Genomic DNA, 22,276 nt, shown 5'->3' with positions numbered 1-22,276 from the left:
TTTGGCTGGCCCGGGCCAGTGTTGCCACCTTGTGGACAAACTAATTAGTGCAAGAACAATTCAAGGCGAATGTGTGGCCTGCGTACTCTTCATCGGTCCGGATGAAGATGATTGGCGGGCCGGATTGGGCCTGCGGTCCGCCAATTGAATAGCCCTGCACTAAATGAGCTCATTTCAAATTTGATGCCTGCTACACGTCTCAAAAAAGATGGCACTGGGGCAACAAAGGGCTGAAAAAGCAAGAAATTTTGAAAAGATTCAGCTGGGACAACATCTAGCAACTAATTAAGTTAATTTACATCAGGTCTGTAACATGATTAGCTATAAAAGGGATGTCTTAAAGAGGCAGAGACTCTCCAATCTGTGAAAGAGTGCGTAAAAAGATTGTTGAATACTTTAAAAACAACGTTCCTCAACATCAAATTGCAAAGGCTTTGCAAATCTCATCATCTACATTGCATAACATCATCAAAAGATTCAGAGAAACTGGAGAAATCTCTGTGCGTAAGGGACAAGGCCGAAGACCTTTGTTGGATGCCCGTGGTCTTCGGGCCCTCAGACGACACTGCATCACTCATCGCATGATTCTGTCATTGACATTACTAAATGGGCCCAGGAATACTTCCAGAAACCACTGTCAGTAAACACAATCCGCCGTGCCATCTGCAGATGCCAACTAAAGCTCTATCATGCAAAAAGGAAGCCATATGTGAACAGAAGCGCCGTCGTGTCCTGTGGGCCAAGGCTCATTTAAAATGGACTGTTTCCACTCAAAGTGGAAAAGTGTTTTATGGTCAGATGAGTCCAAATTTGACATTCTTGTTGGAAATCACGGACTCCGTGTCCTAAGGGCTTAAGAGGACGGAGACCTTCCAGCGTGTTATCAGCGTTTAGTTAAAAAAACACCATCTCTGATGGTATGGGGGTGCATAAGTTCATACGGTATGGGCAGCTTGCATGTTTTGGAAGGCAGGTTTTAGAGCGACAGATGCTCCCCTCCAGACAACGTCTATTTCAGGGAAGGCCTTGTGTATTTCAGCAGGACAATGCAAAACCACATACTGCAGCTATTACAACAGCATGGCTTCGTAGTAGAAGAGTCCGGGTGTTGAATTGGCCTGCCTGCAGTCCAGATCTTTCACCTACAGAGAACAATTGGTGCATCATTAAAAAAAAAATACATCAAAGACGACCACGAATTCTTCAGCAGAAACCTATATCAGGCAAGAATGGGATCAAATTCCAACACCAAAATTCCAGAAACTCATAACCTTGATGCCCAGACGTCTTCAAACTGTTTTGAAAAGAAGAGGAGATGCTACACCATGGTAAACATGCCCCCGTCCCAACTATTTTGAGACCTGTAGCAGGCATCAAATTTGAAATGAGCTCATTTTGTGCATAAAATTTTAAAATTTCTCAGTTTAAACATGTATGTTCTTTGTTTTATTGTGTATATATAGGCTATATCTTTAACACCAAGCATTTCTACAGACTCTGTTGATCTAATCCTGGATTCATTTAACTCAAAAGTTAAGAATGTTATTTATGATATTGTCCCCGTGAAAGTCAGCAAGAAGACTGGCAGAAAAAAAGCACCTTGGAGAAAATCAACAGCAGTTCAGAGTATGAAAAGACAATGCAGAAAAGCTGAGCGGGTGGAAGATGAAACTCGAAATTCACTATAGCATTTATAAAGACAGCCTTCATGCTTTCAATGTGGAACTTGCCACAGCTAGACAGACCTTCTTCTCAAACCTTATAAACAGTAACTTAAACAAAACTCGCACCCTTTTTGCTACTGTTGAGAGACTAACAAACACCCAAGTCAGATTCCCAGTGAAATGCTCTCCGACAGCAAATGCAATGAGTTTGCTTCTGAGAAGATCAGTAATATCAGAAAGGCGATTGGCACATCCTCAAGTTATCCAGAGGTCACACAGATTCGACCACAATTTCAAAAAGAAGTGACTGTCTGTTTTTGAAGCAATTGATAGCAAAATTTTGGAAGAAATAGTACAGCACCTTAAATTGTCAACCTGCTATCTTGACACACTTCCCACATCTTTTTTTCAAAAGTGTGCTTAACGGTTTAGAAGCAGATCTCTTAGATGTGGTGAACGCCTCACTTCTTTCTGGGACTTTTCCAAACTCCCTGAAAACTTCAGTTGTTAAGCCCCTTCTGAATAAATACATACTTCTACAGAGACTGGAAAACTGGGTCGGGCTTTCTGGGATGGTACTCAAATGGTTCAGGTCAAACTTAGAAGGGAGAGGTAATTATGTGAGTATAGGAGAGCATAAGTCTAAGTGGACGTCCATGAAATGCGGAGTCCCACAAGGCTCAATTCTTGCACCGCTCTTATTTAGCCTGTATATGCTCCCACTAAGTCAAATAATGAGAAAGAACCAAATTGTCTGTCACAGCTATGCTTATGATACCCAGATTTACCTAGCCTTGTCTCCAAATGACTATAGCCACATTGACTCCCTCTGCCAATACATTGATGAAATTAACAGTTGGATGTGCCAGAGCTTTCAGAATCAGAAAGAGCTTTATTGCCAAGTATGCTTGTGCATACAAGCAATTTGTTTTAGTGACAAAGGCTTTCAGTTCACAGAGACAACACACAGACAATAAAAATAAGATGAAATAGACAAAATAGACAAAAATTGAAAAATAAATAAATTGTATGAACAGTTGTGCTATAGGTGATAGAATGGAATAGAATAGAATAGAATAGAATAAGAGGCAGGGATGTGCTAGTATGGAGGTAGTAACAAATAAATATAAGGTTAGTGCACATTTTTATTGCATAATATAGGAAATATTTAACTGTTCATAAGGTAGATTGCCTGGGGAAGAAACTGTTCTTGTGCCTGGCTGTCCTGGTTTTTGGGGCTCTGTAGCGCCGGCCAGATGGCAAAAGTTCAAAAAGGGGATAACTTGGATGTAAGGGATCCAGAGTGATTTTCTGAGCCCTTTTCCTCACTCTGGATGTAGTACATATCTAAACTCACTAGTTCAAACTTATGCACCCTCAAGAAGCTTGCGTTCTGCAAGTGAATGACGCCTTGTGGTGCCATCACAAAGAGGTACCAAATCTCTCTCACGGACCTTTTCCTGGACTGTGCCCATCTGGTGGAATGACCTCCCGATCTCAATTCGTAAAGCTGAGTCTTTAGCCATTTTCAAAAATCATCTAAAGACACATCTTTTTCGCCAGCACCTGACCAACTAATGCTAACACTTACCTATTATGTCTGTCTGTCTTAAAAAAAAAAAAAACTAGCTACGTCTACTGTGCTGGACTAACTGAGACTTGTCGTGGCACTTGTATACTGCTGCACTCTCGATGGTCTGATTGCTTCTATTGTTCTCATTTGTACGTCGCTTTGGATAAAAGCGTCTGCTAAATGATTAAATGTAAATGTAAATACAGTTCTTAGAGGGTGGGCAGGGGAGCACCAATAATCCTTTTAGCAGTCCAAACTGTTCTCTGTAGTCTTCTGATGTGTGATTTTGTAGCTGAACCAAACCAGACAGTTATTGATGTGCACAGGACAGACTCGATGATGGCTGAGTAGAACTGTTTCAGCAGCTCCTTTGGCAGGTTAAACTTCCTCATCTGGCGAAGGAAGTATAACCTTTGTTGGGCCTTTTTTTATAATGGAGGCGATGTGAGTGTCCCACTTCAGGTCCTGAGAGATGATGGATCCCAGGAACTTTAATGTCTCCACTGTAGCCACAGTGCTGTCTATGATGGTGAGTGGGGAGAGTGCAGGGGGGTTTCTGCTGAAGTCCATGGTCATTTCCACTGTTTTGAGCGTGTTCAGCTTCAGGTTGTTAAGACTGCACCAGACAGCCAGCTGCTCAACCTCCTGTCTGTAAGCAGACTCGTCGCCGTCCTGGATGAGACCGATGACTGTAGTGTCGTCTGCGAACTTCAGGAGCTTGACAGAGGGGTCTTTAGAGGTGCAGTCGTTGGTGTACAGGGAAAACACATCCCTGAGGGGCACCAATGTTGGTGGAGTGGCTGTTTCACATGAATTTCCCCAGTCTCACTAGCTGTTGCCTATCTGTCAGAAAGCTGGTGATCCATTGACAGATAGAGCTAGGGACAGAGAGCTGGGTTAGTTTGGTCTGGAGGAGTGTTGGAATGACGGTGTTGAAGGCCAAACTACAGTCCACAAACATGATCCTCACATAAGTCCAACACATTTGTCCAGTTGATGAAGTGCAGTCCCAAGTTGACTGAATCATCCACGGACCTGTTTGCTCGGTAAGCAAACTGCAGGGGGTCCAGTAAGGGTCCAGTGATGCCCTTCAGGGAAGCCAGAACCAGTTTTTCGAAAGACTTCATGACGACAGACGTTAGTGCCACAGGTCTGTAGTCGTTAAGTCCTGTTATCTTGGGCTTCTTTGGAACGGGCATGATGGTGGAGCGTTTGAAGCAGGAAGGGACTTCACACAACTCCAGAGATCTATTGAAGATCTGTGAAAAGATGGGGGCCAGCTGGTCAGCACAGGTTTTCAGACAGGCTGGTGTGACACCGTCTGGGCCTGGTGCCTTTCTTCTCTTTTTCTTTCTGAAGACCTGGCGCACATCTTCTTCACTGATCTGAAGTGCAGGAGTGGGGGAGAGGAGGGTTACAGGATGTGTTAACGATTGTGTAGAGAGATGGTCAGGACGGGTGTGGGGGGTTTCAAATCTACAATAAAACTCATTCAGGTCTTCAGCAAGTAGTTGATTCACCTCAGTGCTGGGGGATGGTGTCTTGGAGTTGGTGATGGCTTTAAGACCTTTCCACACTGAAACGGAGTCATTGGAAGTGAACTGATCTTCCAACTTTTTAGTGTAGGTCCTTTTAGCCACTCTAATCTCCTTATTCAGTGTGTTCCTGGCCTGATTGTACAAGTCTCTGTCCCCATTTCTGTAGGCATCCTCTTTGGCCTGACGAAGATGTCTGAGTTTTGCTGTAAACCATGGCTTATCATTGTTGATTGAAGTCCTGGTAGCAATTCATATATCCTCACAGAAACTAATATAAGGTGGTAGCAGCTTCAAAAATGCTCCAATCAGTGCAGTCGAAACAGGCTTAAACAAGGAGAAAACTGTTCTCTTCAGTTAAACAAGGAGAAAACTGAAGTCATTGCATTTGGAAACAAAGATGAAGTTCTCGAGCTGAATGCATACCTTGACTCTAGGGGTCAAACAACTAAAAATCAAGTCAAAAATCTTGGGGTGATTCTGGAGACAGACCTTAATTTCAGTAGTCATGTCAAAGCAGTAACTAAATCAGCATATTATCATCTCAAAAACATTGCAAGAATTAGATGTTTTGTTTCCAGTCGAGACTTGGAGAAACTTGTTCATGCCTTTATCTGAGCATATCACACCAGTCATCAGGTCCTTACACTGGCTTCCAGTTACATTTAGGGTTGATTTCAAAGTACTTTTACTCGTTTATAAATCACTCAATGGCCTAGGACCTAAATACATTGGAGATATGCTCACTGAATATAAACAAGGGCAGTCTGCTTTTAGCTATTATGCCGCCCGCATTTGGAACCAGCTTCCAGAAGAGATCAGATGTGCTAAAATATTAGCCACATTTAAATCCAGACTCAAAACTCATCTGTTTAGCTGTGTGTTTGTTGAATGTTCGCTGTGCTACGTCCGAACAGATTTTATGTAAAATCATTTTTTTATTTCTAACTGTTCTAAATTCATTTTAAATAAATTTTTAAATCATTTTAAACGTTTTTAAATTTCTGGTTTTATTGTTGTGATTATTTCTTTAATGATTATTTTACTTCCTTTTATGTAAAGCACTTTGAATTACCATTGTGTATGAAATGTGCTATATAAATAAATTTGCCTTGCCTATATATATATAATAAATTCATATTTTAACATTCATTTAATAAAACATGACAGTAAAGATATTACAAAATATTTTACAAAATATTGTTACAATATATTTTTCACAGATTAAACAAAAATATTAAGCACCACAGCTGTTTTCAACATTGTTAATAATAATAAATGTTTCTTGAGCAGTAAATCAGCATATTAAAAGGATTTCTGAAGGATCATGTGACACTGAAGACGAGAGTAATGACTACTGAGAATCCAGTTTTCAATCACAGGAATAAATTACATTTTGTAATATATTCAAATAGAAAACATTTATTTTAAATTGAAATAATATTTAACAATATTGCTTTTTTTTTTTTTTACTGTATTTTTGATCAAATAAATACAGCTTTGGTGAGCATAATTATTTTTTTTAAATACATTTAAAAGATATTGCCAACCCCAACCTTTTGAACGGCAGTGTTTATGTATCATGCATACAGTGTATATCCGCATTATATTGTCCATCCTTCACCCTAGTCTCTTGTTATTGGTATCAGCCATTATAAAACCCATATTGTTAGACCACTAGTTTATATATGAGAAAACACAGTTGTTAAAGGTGAAAACTGCAAGTGTCAGCAGGATTTTAATGGCACTTAAATAAACAATAACTGTGCTCTCATAGACACTAGAGACTCCACCCATATGTTCACAAACACCAGGGTAATTCAGAGGGCCAGTGTATGCATTCAGCTTTAATAGTTTGCCATTTTATGGCTACTTATTTCATTAGTTTTAGCCCTCATATGCATGGAAACAGCCTTTGTATTCTTTTATAACAAGATCTTCACTTAATAATGCAGCAGAACATTGGAAGTACAGTGATATCTGCTGAACAAAGTGATAACGAATGAGCCCTCCGTGAAGACATTTCATGAGACAATAACGGTCATTTTCATATAATCAACTTAAGGATGCTCTATCATAGTCTAATGTTTATCTTCAGCAATGTATGTTTTGCGTAAATCACTGCCGTGTCTTTTGGTCTGGTTGGTTGAGTAAGCTCTTCTGCTCTCTCTATCTCTCAGGGAGAAGATGCCGTTCCACCATGTGACGGCAGGATTGCTGTACAAGGGGAACTATTTGAGTCGCTCACTGTCCGAACACAGCAATAGTGAACAGCTCGCCAGCATCTCTGTGGAGGAACTAGATGGTGAGCAATGAACTTACAGACATTAACACAAATACTATGGACTTTATTTAACCACTTTTTGAGAGTGTGACTTAATATTCCAATTGGTTATTCAGCATTGAGTAACACTTTAAGTATTTTCATTAAACGATTTGTTCACTCAAAAATGAATGAATTTTCTTTGTGTATATGTATAGTAGTTTTCATTAAAAAAAACATACAAACTATTTCAAGTCTTCTGAAGTTATATGATAGATTTTTGATAGTAACTGACTGAAATTTAAGTGGTTATTTAAAAAAAAAATGCATTCTGAAGGCTTTGTATATAGTGCAATTTGAATAGACTACTTTTATATTATATTTGCTGTTATTTATTAATGTATTTATTTATACAGATGCAGTACTGTTGTTGTAATAAAAAAAAAAACTGAAAAATTATTCAAAAATGTCTGATTTAAAAATGTCAGTATAAAATTGAGTTTTAGGACAACATGTTAATAAACTTTTTTGAGGAAAGTTAACAGCATATTGTATGCGGTTATAAGTCAAATCGCTAAATAATGCCCATCTTATCACTAATATAAACCAAATATTTCTGCTTACCCAAAGCAACAGTAATTTTACTAAACAAATGTATGCAGAGTTCAAAAAGTCAGTGAGGGTAACTAACATTTTTGAATAAAGTTATGCGCAAAGTCAGAACAAGCAAACAAACATTATATTATATTATATTATACACTGTAAAAAAAAAAAAGTTTATACAACAAAAATTTGAGAATCTCCCACAAAAAACTCAAAAATCTGCTGAAGCTGGTAAAAATTTTAAGTTTGCTCAACTTTTTTTTTTTTTACAGTGTATTATATTGCTTATGTGTTTAATGGATAATAAATAGTGTCATCTAACTTTTATTTATGTACTCATGTATATTCATTTTTGAATAAGAATGAATTACTGATCCCTTAAGGATTATATAATTTTTTATAATAACGTTTTAATGAAGGCTATTACAGAGTGTTATCCTGAAGTGTTTTTGGTTTTCATATGTAAATCAGGCATTAAATCATAAATCAAAAGTCAGAAATTGCATAAAAATCATGATCAAAGCAGCACACGTCACCCCAACACTCTTCATCATGAATCGGGGCGAGTGAAGCAGAGCGCGAATCAATTAACGCTGCCTTTGTCAGCAGAACGGATCTCATGAAGAGAAATACATTGAACCCTTCAGGCCTGAAAATTAATGCTTAAGTGACATATTAACACCGCGGGGCATCTGCTGATATACAGAGCTGCTACAAGTCATTGACTTTGTTGGTTTTACTCTAAAACAGTCCAAACTGTGAAATGCAGCTGATGGATCCCTGCTATGTTGTATTGATCGTATCAGGAGGGGTCAGCAAATACTCTGTAGCATCTTAATCACAGCGATACTCTTGTGTCGGGATTTCTTACTGTCCTTACTGTATTAAAATGCAGAACAAATCTAACTGAATCTGCATTTGATATGGCAGCAAAAAGTTTTTGCAAGGTTTCCCAGATGTTAAAAGGATTGTTCACCCAAAATAAAAAATTAGCTGTTAATACTTAACCTCAGGCCATCTAAGATGTAGGGTGACTTTTTTTTTCTTCAGTAGAACAGCAACATGTTTTAGCTGAAACTGCAGTCCTTGGTGATTCATAAAATGCCACTTTCAAAGTAAAGGCAACACAAAATTAATTCCTGTGGCTCCTCACAATATATCGAGGTCTTACAAAGCAAAATGTTTTGTCTGTGCAAGAAACTAAATGTTATTTACAACATTATTTACAATTACCTGTAATATATGTGACCCTGGACCACAAAGCCAGTCATAAGTAGCACGGAATAGCAATAGCCAACAATACATTGTATGGGTCAAAATTATAAATTTTTCTTTTATGCCAAAAATTATTAGGATATTAAGTAAAGATCATGTTCCATGAAGATATTTTGTAAATTTCCCACCATAAATATATCAAAACTTAATTTCTGATTGGTAATATGCATTGCTAAGAACTTCATTTGGACAACTTTAAAGGCGATTTTCTCAATATTTAGATTTTTCTGCACCCTCAGATTCCAAATACATCAATGGAAATCATATTTATTCAGCTTTCAGATAATGTATAAATCTCAATTTCAAAAAATTGGCCCTTATGTCTGGTTTTGTGGTCCAATGTCACACACAGCCTCAGTGAAGCCTGATTCTTTTCAGCAAACTGGTTCTTTTGAACAGTTCAGGTAAATGAACTGGTTCAAATAACCGATTTTCCAGTTTGTTTACAATCACGCAATAACATAATGTATACGCAATGATATTATTAAACTGCACCTAATAATGATGTGAAAAATGGATGTTTTACATGTTTAAAGCATTAACTTGTCTTCATCAGCTCATCTTTTTACATAAACAATGAGAAACCATAAAAACTCGCATTTTGCCCCTTTATTGAAGTGCTTGGTTCCCGCCTGCGCAAATCACCGGCTCATCGTAGGATCATCATAGGATAATATACATCGGGACTTTGGCTGATTTTTCCAGTCGGAGTGACTGTCGGGCCCATCCGAAAGTGAGTTTTGATTGAGTAACTGTCTTGAGTCGCGAACTGTTTCAGTTTAGTCTTCAGTTTAGGCTACTGTTTAGTCAGATTTGGTGAACTGATTCAAAAGAATGATTCGCTCGTGAACCGAACATCATTCCAGACCGTTTGCTTGAGGGGTCTGACGGTGAGTAAATTAATAAATTTTCATTTTTGGGTGAACTATCCCGTTCAGAGGAGCAGTATGCTTGCAAACTGCTGAATAATAATTTGTCTTATCCATATCAAGAGCACAGTTGTAGAAAGAAAGACATTATCTTATCTTAAGTATCTTAGCATTTGATCTCATTGCATCTTCAGGTATTAGATCTGAAAATTGATTATTACATCAACTGCCATTTTCATCTCTAAAATGAACAGTGCTTATCAGACAAATAGCCAGAATTGAGAGGACGAAATGTTTCTGATGGTTGTGTTAAAACAGGCTTTACATCCGCAACAGACTCCTTATGCATATATTTATGAGTTTGCCTCTACATACAAAAACAAATCTAATGCCTTTACTGCGCAAACACTTTGCAGCGCTCCTAAAGTCTTCTTGCTTGTGTGTGTCTGTGTGGAATAACAATTATGAGCCTCCTTTTCGTAAGACAGATGCTCTTAATTGGCTCTGAAACATAACTGTCAGTGTAAATGTCCATAGCTGTTGATATAAAAGCGATTTGTGTGGCTGTAATTGTGACAGTGTATATGTATATAAAACATGTAATGGTTGATGAATATCTTTGGAGATATGTTTTTGTGTCCTCCTGACAATGCTTATTGTTATGTGGGTACCTCATCTGCCTGCTTGATCCCGATTTGGTTTGAGTTGCAGATTATTTACATTATTTGACTGTAAATATAAATGATTTCACAACTGGAAAGGTTTTAAAAATCACGTAAAGTAATGTGTGTTTCTTTTGTCAGTATAGATTTTTATAGTCATGCTCTGCTCTAAAGCATTCCAATATCTCACTAGATATTGCCTTTCATGAGCCCCTCGGTAGAGTAAAATTTGATGACTGATAACATCAGTCTGTTCATCGAGGAGTGCTTTGGGATTCTTTGGATGGTATATATATCGCTAGCTAATTGTTTTTCAAAATCCTCTTCCTCAAGGGGGAGGTCTTATTGGAGATCTTTGTGCTCTAGAAAGTTATTTAAATCTAGTAATAAAAATTTCTAGTAACCCAGAAATCTCTATAAAATTATGTTCACAAATTCCTCAGTCTGAAAACAGATTGTAATGTGGAAATATAATGCAAAACTGAATGAAATTCTTATTAAAAATTTCACACTGTTCAGAATAAGGATAAATGATTGTTCACCAGTTGGTTGGACTGTTGGTTGTTTTATTTTTTAATTAATAAATTTTTTCTTTTATTATTATTATGTTGTTGTTTTTGTTGTTGCTGATGATGATGATGATGATGATTGTTTTTGTTTTTAAATATGTATATATAAACAGCAGATTTTATTTTTAAAATTGCTTTTTTGTCTTATCAAATGAGTAACTGAATATATGGCCCCAACAAAGAATTTGAAAAAGGAAATCAAATATAAATCTCTAAATTCACTATAAAATTGTTAAAAAATTCCCTAGTCTGGAAACAACTGAAAATGTAATGGAAAAATAATTACCGTAATATTCGTTTAAAAAAAAATTAGGAACCCTAATTTTGTGTATAATGGCATTGTTCAATGGCTTAGAAAACAATTATTGTAATAGAAATAGTATAGTAGCCTATCAGTTGCACCTGTGCAGGATACATCAAAAAAGAAAAGGCAAAATAGTTATTTGTTAATTTAATTAATCAAAAGGATACTTTTATATAGGCTATGACCCTGGCTTAACTGCATAACTTGTTGCTGTGATAATGTGCAGTCTTAAGTTTGGATGTAGAGGGATGAGAATAGAGCAGCATGTCGTCAAAGCTTTTGTTTCCTGTGTTAATTCCCAGGTTGCTTGACTTCAAATGCGTTTTTGTTATACGTAGGCAAAACTTAGCCAATGGACAGCTGTGTGCTCGAGCATGCAGCGCAACCCATAGTGTTCTTCAGAGATGTGACACTCAAGCTCTATTTTAAAACACCAATCCTTTGCTGCCACAAGTTTTCTCCTCACAGAAGAATCATTTATAAAATATGCATTTGATGGAGCCAACTCCTCGTCTCCACGATTCGAGATACATGTGCATTTCAGAGGCAGAGTCCTCCTCTGTAGAGCAGATATCAAAAGAAAAAGCCAGGAAATAGCCTGGCCTTAAGATATTTTGTGTGGCTGGAAAAATTCAGATATTTAGTGCTGTTTTCAGCAGTAAAATGAACAGTAAAGTAAGAATCTGACAAGGGTTTTGAGGAAAGAAACAGCAGGTGCAGAGAAGGTGGCAAATCACTGCAATCATTGCTCAGTGGAGGACGACCAGTGAGATGTCTTGTGATGGGAAGCCACCTGAGGTGTTGAGTCGCACACTTGTTTGTCTTGGCAGAGATCCGGGAGGCGTTCAGGGTCCTGGATCGGGATGGCAATGGGTTCATCTCCAAGCAGGAGCTTGGCATGGCCATGCGCTCACTAGGGTACATGCCCAGTGAAGTGGAGCTGGCAATCATCATGCAGAGATTGGACATGGATGGTGAGTTCCTCTACTCACCAACACACATTTGATTTGCTGTCATTGGTGGGAATTTTCATTGACTTCTAATAGTTTTTTACTGCAAACAGGATATGTTTTGTACCTCAAAAACAGTATTTAGCATGCATGTTTATTTAGCTGGTCCCTGCAATTTAAGAAAAACCTGACTCACACACATAGACTTACATGACCTTTAATTACTATTTTTCACTCTCATTATGATTTATATCAAGTGTACTGTACACACTACCATTTGAAAGTTCGGAGTCTGTGAGAATATAATGCTATTGTCTATATGCATTTATTTAATGAAAAAATACAGTAAAAAGTAATTTTATGAAATATTATTGCAATGTAAAATAACATTTTTTTTTTTATTTTAAATTAAAATGTAATTTATTCCTTTGATGCAAAGCTGATGATTATATTATTGATGAAAACAGTCGTGCTGCTTAATATTTTTGTGGAAACCCTACATTTTCCATTTTAATATGAAATTTAATATGCTATTTGAAACATTTTTGACTTTTTTGGTCAATTTAACATGTCCATGCTGAATAAAACTTATTGATCCCCAAATTTTGAACAGTAGTGTAGACTTTATTTGAAAGAAATGTATAACAAAAGCAATTTCTGTGTGAAAATTGTTGCTGCTACAACTATTTTTTCAATATTTATGTATGGAAAAGAATCCCAAATGTGAAAAGTTTTTGATATTTGAAGATCTGATAATGTCAGTGAGTTTTGACATGAGCATCCATGTGTATGTTATGCTCTGATTGTAACTCATATTCACAAAGATTTAGCTACTACACTTTCTCAGCGTGAAAGTTTGTCAGTTGCAGACACTGCTGGATGTCACCATGTTTATTTTACTGAGTTTTTATTCTCAAAGCAATTTGCTTCAGTTTCATCTCCTCTAAGCCAGCAGAACTAATCTACAGGCTTCTGGGCCTTAGTAAATCTGTAGCGAAGACTCTCTTTTTTTTTTTTTTGTACGAGGAGTTTAAGTGGAAATGAATTAATGAAGCAGTAATATTTTCCTGCTTCATTAGTAACTGGACATTACCTTTGATTTCAGGCTGTTCACTTTAAGCTTAGGGGCCCCACATTAATTTTTATGACAGCTAAATTCTGTTTTAATAACATTTTCATCACATTTTAATCATTTTTTATTTTATTTTTTGTGAGTCGCCTATAGTCGTCTGAGGACATTTTATCAGGATCAGAGAACTAGACTCTTTGGTAACACTTTATTTTGATAGTCCACTTCAAACATTCTACTAACAGTAAGTAACTTTGTAGTTACATGTCAACTAGCAGTCGTTAGAGTATTAGTAGACTGTCTGCTTAATATCTTCTAACACTTTATTTTGATGGGTCCACAACATACTGACTATGAGAAACTTTGCAAGTAGATGTCAACTTATTCTACTAACCCTAAACCTACCGTAACAGTCTACTCTGAGAGTTAGTAGACATGTAGTTGCAAGTTAATGAGAGTTAGCTACTTATAGTTAGTAGAATGACTATCGAAATAAAGAGTGACCAACTCTTTTACTTTGAACCTGAAGCCATGAATCTATAATATTAAACAGCATGAGCATGAGCATGAACATCAGTGACGGATATACTGTTTGAGAGATTGTTGAATAAAATATAATACATGAGCTCTTGGTTATGAATACAAAGATATATATTTTTGCCATAAAGCAAATGGCTAAAGCTATTTGTGCTAAAATATTTGAGGGGGAAAAAATTATTTTCATAACATAGTTGAAATATTGAGCTTTTAGGTGTAATTTAGGTGTAAACATAACACATACTACTAATTATGATTTAAAAGGATAGGTCACCCAAAAATGAAAATTCTGTCATCATAACAGTTGCTCTAAATAAATACTCCCAAATAATTAAAAATATTTTAAATATATATATATATATATATATTTTATTATAAATACATAACACACACACATAATTGGACTAAATAATGTGACTAAGTATCTCAGTAGTATTAGCAGCCAAAAAGAATTAAGTGGGGAAATGAGAAAAGTTGCGAGCAGTGTTTAATTGTTATTAATGTATTATAGTTTCCGTTATTGTTATTAAAGTTTTGACCTTCTTTAGTATTCCTAACAAAATGCTGCTTCTGTAGTTCATTACATAGTGTCATTTAAAAAATAAATAAAATTAAAATTAAAATCATAATGACTCCAATTGACCTTCATCACTGTCAGCACATCTGTAGATTCAAGAGCCACGATCCCTGGCCGTAGTCACCTGCAGTGAGCCGAACTGCCAGACATCAGATGAATGTGGCGAGCAGATGTAATCCAATGTGCAGCAGCACTGGATGATTCACATCAATGTTCAGAGTTCAGCTACATTTTGTCACACTGAGTCATCTTCAGGAGCGCTATAGTCTGAGGAAGCCAATAAGTAGTTCTGCAAGCACAGGTCACACTCATTCAAGCACTTTTAAAGGCATGTTAAAAAATTGTTCATTTTTAGACAGATTGCTCATAACAGCTGATGTGGCAGTGTGTTTAGCTGTGGTGTGTTATCATATATTTAGTCTTTTAAAGGTGAAGTGAGTGTGTTTCAATGTTAAAATACTTCATCATATGCCAGTGTGGCTCTGTGGTGTTTCCAACAATCTTATATGTTAATTTCAAACTAATGATTCTTCGAATGAGTCTTCTAGTCTGTAAGATTGGATAGAGGTGTTTGGCATTCATTTTTTGTGTATAATTATTACTGATGCTTGCTAAAGCAATACTTATGAACAAAAATGATGAGCATTTGTCTTTTTTTCCCCCAGACATGTCCTGGTTGGGATTTCTAAACTGCCTAAAATGTCTGTTTTGTCTCTATATTCTTATCTTTTAATACTTGCTGAAGCTACACTCTTAAAAATAAAAGTTCTTTATTGGCGTCATTGGTTCCATTAAGAACCTCAAACATCCAGGTTCATTATATGTAAAAAAAAAAAAAAAAAAAAGGTTCTGTAGATATTAGGTTATTTTGGGAACCCAAAATGGTTCTTTTATGGAATCACTACAAATCCCCCCCACAATTTTGACCAATAGTATACAGGTATTGTACATAATCGACCAATCGTGACGTGCAAGAAGGTGTGATCTACAGAGAATGGTCAAAGCAATGCAAATACGCGGACATATAATGTTTAAGGACTGTAAAGCATGTAAATATGACTAACAAAGCCAAAACCTGGACGTTTTAGGCAATTTAGAAATCAACAACACCCTAGCAACTACCTATAAAATATTGCTGCCTCTAGCGGCTCAGAAATGAGACACCTCACCTTTAATGCCTCCAGTCATATCATAATGCCTTCAATTATAAATATAGCTTTTGGGATTTGTGAGCAGGATTCTGACGTTAATTTGTTTTTCAGGTGATGGACAGGTGGACTTTGATGAGTTCATGACGATACTCGGACCGAAGCTCCTGTCCTCTGAAACACGGGAAGGTTTCCTTGGAAACACAATCGACAGCATATTCTGGCAGGTAAGATGCCGTGGAGGACAATTTACTGGTGGCTGTGTAGGACTGAACTTCAAAGAGTCTTAAAATTGCTATATTATATAAGCCTTTTTATTGGTGTGATGATTAGGGCCAAATTCCATTTTTTCGTTTAATTTTCCTATATTACGTTTTTTTCCATTAGAATTTTTCTAGACTCTGTTTTAATGGTTAAATTAAATTGTATTCATCAAAAATCATGTCTAATTAATTGAAATCATGAAACTTTTTCCATTTAAATTTTTCTAGACATTGTTTTAATGGTTAAATTAAATTGTATTCATCAAAAATCATGTCTAATTAATTGAAATCATGAAACTTACAATATTAAAAAGCTATTTTTACCAAATTCTGTTTTATTTTTGCCAAATTCTGTTTTCTATTTTAATTTTTTCCCCCTGGATTCCATTTTAATGGTTTCATTAAATATTAATAATCAAAAGCATCACTAATTAATAGAGATGCACCGATACTGAATTTCTCTGCCGATACCGATAGCCGATTATTCAGAATGATTTCGGCCAATACCGATAGTTATGTTCGAATTAAAATTTGACATGGTCGCATTTGTGCCAGTGCATGGTCTGCGCTGCTCCAAAACGTCTGCTCTGCTCCATGCATAATTTGGAGAGCCGCCGCACAGTGCAGCAGGAGTAAGATTTCTGATCACGTGAAGAGAGTGAGAGAGGCGCTTTCAATGCGAGCTCTTTGGGAGCAGAGCCTGGTTTATACTCGCCGCGTCAGCACGAGTGGCAAAATGATGTGAATACTGAGGAAACAATGGAGGACGGGACAGAGGATTTGGTTTTCAAGCGAAAGTAAAATAAAAGACTGCTTCTTAAACCAGAGAAGGTGAACATGTTGATTTTGTCTTTGCTGTTTATCTCACTTTACGCTATGGAGGCTTTCTTTAAATGTTCTTTATTTATTTGATTCCTCAGTGTCTGCAAACGTTCTGGTGTAGCCTATGCCATGCCTCGTTAATGTTAATTACATTATATAAGTTAGTTTGTAGCCTACTGTTTTATTGTTGTTGTGCTTTTCAATTAAGAATAACAATGAATCCATCTTTCAATCATTTATTTTAGTTTTGAACAGTGAATAGTCAAGTCAAGTCACCTTTATTTATATAGCGCTTTTACAATACAGATTGTGTCAAAGCACTTAACAGTATCAAATTGGAGGATAGAGTGTCAGTAATGTATAATGATAAGATTAAACACTCAATTTTCAATTTTCAGTTAAAGGCATTTCATTATTGAATTCAGAGATGTCATTGTCTAGCTCAGTTTAGTTTAAATAGTATCTGTGCAATCAAATCGGCGATAATCGCTAGAAATTAAGTGTCCCCAACTGAGCAAGCCAGAGGCGACAGCGGCAAGGAACCAAAACTCCTCTGTGACAGAATGGAGAAAAAACCTTGGGAGAAACCAGGCTCAGTCGGGGCCAGTTCTCCTCTGACCAGACGAAACCCGCAGTTCAAAAGTTTCTATTTCTATTTTAATTTTGTTGCAATTTCTAACAATAGTAGTATTATGTAGTTAGGTATTTTATTATATTTTAGTTATTTTGGTTGATATATCTGGGGATATATCTCTGGGGTCATCTGGGTGTCCTGGTCTCCGCTGACGATCAGGGCTGTAGACATCATCTCTTGGTGCTGATCCACCATCTGATCGGATATGGACTGAGAAACAGACTAGGAAAGAAACAGACAAATATTAGCGTAGATGCCATTCAACTTACGATGTAACGAGTACATCGTGTGTTATGGGGAGTGTTCCCGGTTCCGGTTGATCTAATTACTGCAGCCTAACAATCCTTTAACGGATTTGAATAATAGAAGCGTATTAATGTGTTATGTGTAAGCCAGGCTAAAGAGATGGGTCTTTAATCTAGATTTAAACTGACAGAGTGTGTCTGCCTCCCGAACAGTGTTAGGTAGATTGTTCCAGAGTTTGGGTGATAAATAGGAAAAGGATCTGCCGCCCGCAGTCGATTTTGATATTCTAGGTATTATCAAACGGCCGGAGTTTTGAGAACACAGCGGACGTGGAGGACTATAATGCGATAAGAGCTCGCTCAAGTACTGAGGAGCTAAACCATTCAGGGCTTTATAAGTAATTAACAAGATTTTAAAATCTATCCGATGCTTGATAGGGAGCCAGTGCAGTGTTGACAGAACCGGGCTAATATGGTCATATTTCCTGGTTCTAGTAAGGACTCTAGCTGCTGCTGATCAAGCGTGCAGAACAACCACCCAATAAAGCATTACAATAGTCTAACCTTGAGGTCATAAACGCATGAATTAACATTTCTGCATTTGACGTTGAGAGCATTGGTCGCAATTTAGATATGCTTTTGAGATGAAAAAATGCAGTTTTACAGATGCTAGAAACATGGCTTTCAAATGAAAGATTGCTATCAAACAGCACACCTAGGTTCCTGACTGATGAAGAAGAATTGACAGAGCAGCCGTCAAGTGTTAGATAATGTTCTAGGTTATTACATGTGGGGTTTTTAGGTCCGATAATTAACACCTCTGTTTTTTCAGAATTTAGCAGTAAAAAATTACTCGTCATCCAGTTTTTTATATCGACTATGCATTCCGTTAGTTTCTCAATTTGGTGTGTTTCACCGGGCCGCGAAGAAATATAGAGCTGAGTATCATCAGCATAACAGTGAAAGCTAACACCATGTCTCCTGATAATATCTCCCAAGGGTAACATATAGAGCGTGAAAAGTAACGGCCCTAGTACTGAGCCTTGAGGTACTCCATACTGCACTTGTGATCGATATGATACCTCTTCATTCACTGCTACGAACTGATGGCGGTCAGATAAGTACGATTTGAACCATGCTAAGGCACTTCCACTAATGCCAACAAAGTTTTGTAGTCTATTCAAAAGAATGTTGTGGTCGATAGTGTTGAACGCAGTGCTAAGATCCAGTAGAACTAATAAAGAGATACAACCACGATCAGATGGTAGAAGCAGGTCATTTGTAACTCTAATGAGAGCAGTCTCAGTACTATGATACGATCTAAATCCTGACTGGAATTCCTCACAGATATCATTTTTCTCTAGGAAGGAATATAATTGTGAGGATACTACCTTTTCTAGTATCTTTGACAGAAAAGGGAGATTTGAGATCGGTCTGTAATTAACTAGATCTTTGGGGTCAAGTTGTGGTTTTTTAATGAGAGGCTTAATAACAGCCAATTTGAAGGTTTTGGGGACATATCCTAATGACAATGATGAATTAATAATAGCCAAAAGAGGATCTATGACTTCTGGAAGCAGCTCTTTTAGTAGTTTAGATGGAATCGGGTCTAACATACATGTTGTTGGTTTAGATGATTTAACAAGAATAGATGTAAGCAAAACAGACAATCTTTTCTTGTAAAAAGTGACAAGGTCGTGAATTTGAATTCGAAATTGAAATGGTCTAAAGCCCGGCTTAAAGCACAGCAAAAGAGGAACTCCCGTTCACAAAATTCAAATCACAAATAATACTGATGAAAAAGAACAGGTTGAATGTTAACCACTTTTGTTACCATAAACTTAAACATAAACTTTCCTTTTTTCTTCATAAATACCTTAATGGCAGATTTATTCAAACATTGGCTACACATATAATTATAAGTAAAAAAGCTCCTCTTCAGTTTTGTTTTATAGCTAACTAATGAACTGTGAACAGCGGAATAACTTTGCTGAGGTAAATGTCATGTTAAGTGACATACTGTTCACAGTCTGTTTTATTGGCATCTTTCCGCGGTTGTAACACTAATTGAGCAATTACATCAGACAGACAGGATACATTTTGGTAAGCCATACTGTATCTTTCAACATCTTATGATGTACATTCAATTGTATTTTGCGCTATAACTTATTAAACTGGAAGAGACTTGAACTTGAACTGAGGTGCAATAGCGATCTGTCACGTCACATTTAAAAGCGTCAAAACGGCATTCATTGTTTGTATTTTGCCGATGGCCAATAGTGAAATAAATTGCTTTTATCGGCTGATACCGATTGTTGGCTGATACATCGGTGCATCTCTACTATTTAATTGATTTTATAAAAAATTATAATTTAATATTTTATTTCTTTCTTTTTTCCAGAAATACCGTGTTGTGTATCTACATTTTTCATATAAAAAAAATTCTGGTAAATATTCTTTTTTAAAATAATTGTTAAAATATTTTTAAAATAATATTTTAATAATATTTTCATTTTTAGTAGCAGTACTATCATTACATTAAGTAATATTTCTGTCACGGTTTCTTCAAGTTAAACCAATATTTAATTTTGACGGGTTTCTGTGAAGGTTTCTGTTTGTGTATGATATGATGATAGTTTACTCAAAAGAAATGGTAAAATGCTCATGAAGTGACTCTCAGAGCAGTTCTAGAGATTATGTTTGTGTTTATGTACTCATATATTGAGGCAGTAGTGGCTGAAAACACGGCCAGCGTCACTCACACTTCAGTATATGTGTCGTAAACGAAACCACGTTTATGCATTAATATTCACAGACACTAGTCGTGTTTTGATGTAAATGTACTGACCTACTTTTGATGTATCCATCCAAAATTTGGTATATTCCGCGTTATACGGTAAATTCTGTTTTTATGACTGGATTCAGCAATTACGTCTGCGTTTGCGCATCACGGAAATCATAAGGCTCTAGTATGATGCTTGTTTTTCTGAATAACATCAGTGAGAGGTATCGAAGGGCGGGTGCATTGTCTGGATATTGTTACATTAGCGACTTTTATGTGTAGACTGGTTTGTAAGAATGCTATTCAGCTGATTTGAGCTGGGTGAAGCAGTGTTTGGCTTGGATCCCTGTGGGTTTAGTGACGTCTCAGGATCGTGATGGAGTGCTGTGATGATATTGGAGAAGATGAAGCAGAGCCCATGCCAGCCCCACTTGGCTGAGAAAGGTGCTCGTGACCTTGGCTGGCCCCGTTGGAGGGACCGTGCCGGAGGAGTTCGACAACTCAGTGTTTACAGAGGCCAGATCGCTCACGATCATGGAGATATGTAATAGACATTACCTTAACCCAGACTTCTTATAAATGGAAATAAATTTCTGGGTAAAAAATTTGTCAGTAACTTGACAGGCACCTTTTGGTTATTTTATCCCAAAACATTGCATAGCAACAAACACCTCCGTAACAGCATCTGCACTGTGGAATTATTTTACTTTTTTAAAATGCTGCTTATTGACAATATATTGATAATTAGAATGATTGAAATTATTGCATACACTATTGTTTGGGGTCAGTAAGATTTTTTTAATGTTTTTAAAAATTGAAATGTTTTTGAAAGAATCATTGAATGTCTTTTATGCTTACTAAGATGGCATTTATGTGATTTTAAATACAGTAAAAACAGTAATATTGTGAATATTATTAAAACTGTTTTGTATTTGCATAGATTTTAATATGTAATTTATTCATGTGATGCAAAGCTGAGTTTACAGCATCACTACTTCAATCTTCAGTGTAATCCTTCAGAAATAATTTTAATATGCTGATTTGATGCTGAAGAAACATTTCTCATTATTATCAATATGATATTATCACTATGTTGAGTATTCAGAAGCCCTCTTGACCAAAAAACAGTTATATGAGCACATGATGAATGCTTGAATGGCAATAAATTTGTTTTTCACAGGTTTCCACACTGCATGCTGTAATTATAGAGATTAATGTGTGAAATATGACTTTATAGGTCTTTATATATTTGAAATATACTTTGAGTTCACGATACACCAAAAGTGTGTAAAGTAAACACAAAATAAGTTTGAATATGTTGTTAAATATTACTTAACGTCTTACAAGATTAGTGGTATTGTGTTATTTTAGTATATTTTTCTGTATACTATTATAGTATTTATTAATATTTTGAATTAGCTTTAATTTTATACATTCCGTTTTAGTTTGTTTTAATAATTTTGTGCTTTTGTCATTTCATTCACTTTTAAAAATATTTATATTTAGCTTTAATTTATTATTATTTCCATCTTCATTTTTGTAATTTTAATACTTCGACTTTTACTGTACTTCGACTGTTATTTATTTTGTATTTTTTCAGTTAGTTGCCAAGGCAACATTTCTTTAAAAGTTTTGTATTTGTTAGGTTTAAGTTTTTCTAATATTTTATTTTAGCTTTAAATTAATAATAATTAATAATAATTAAATAGCTGCTTTCTGTCACAATCATTGTCGAGGAAGCACACAGGAGGCACGAGTAAACATTCAAACTCAGGAGATAATCCACAATGGGAGCTGCACACACACACATGTAGTAACAAAGTAGACTCGACAAACAAGAACTGAATAGACTGGGGCTTTTAAACTCAGGATAACGAGGGAACTAAGGAGACACGCCTGGAATCAAATTAACAATCAACATGAGGGAGAAAC

At 36.3% G+C, this 22,276-nt stretch overlaps 1 protein-coding gene across 1 annotated transcript in view; it reads left to right on the top strand.

The window, feature by feature from the left end:
* The window catches only part of caln1 (calneuron 1), a 64,346-nt gene that overhangs the window by 6,000 nt on the left and 36,070 nt on the right, over positions 1-22,276 (top strand). The window contains 3 exon segments of the mRNA XM_058799005.1: positions 6,953-7,077; positions 12,148-12,291; positions 15,713-15,825. Of these exon segments, the coding sequence (XP_058654988.1) occupies positions 6,953-7,077; positions 12,148-12,291; positions 15,713-15,825 (382 nt within the window).

Source organism: Onychostoma macrolepis, chromosome 15 (genome assembly GCF_012432095.1).
Source record: "Onychostoma macrolepis isolate SWU-2019 chromosome 15, ASM1243209v1, whole genome shotgun sequence".
NCBI lineage: Eukaryota > Metazoa > Chordata > Actinopteri > Cypriniformes > Cyprinidae > Onychostoma > Onychostoma macrolepis.
Note: the sequence above shows the minus strand (reverse complement) of the source record. Positions and strands in the feature narration are given on the sequence as shown.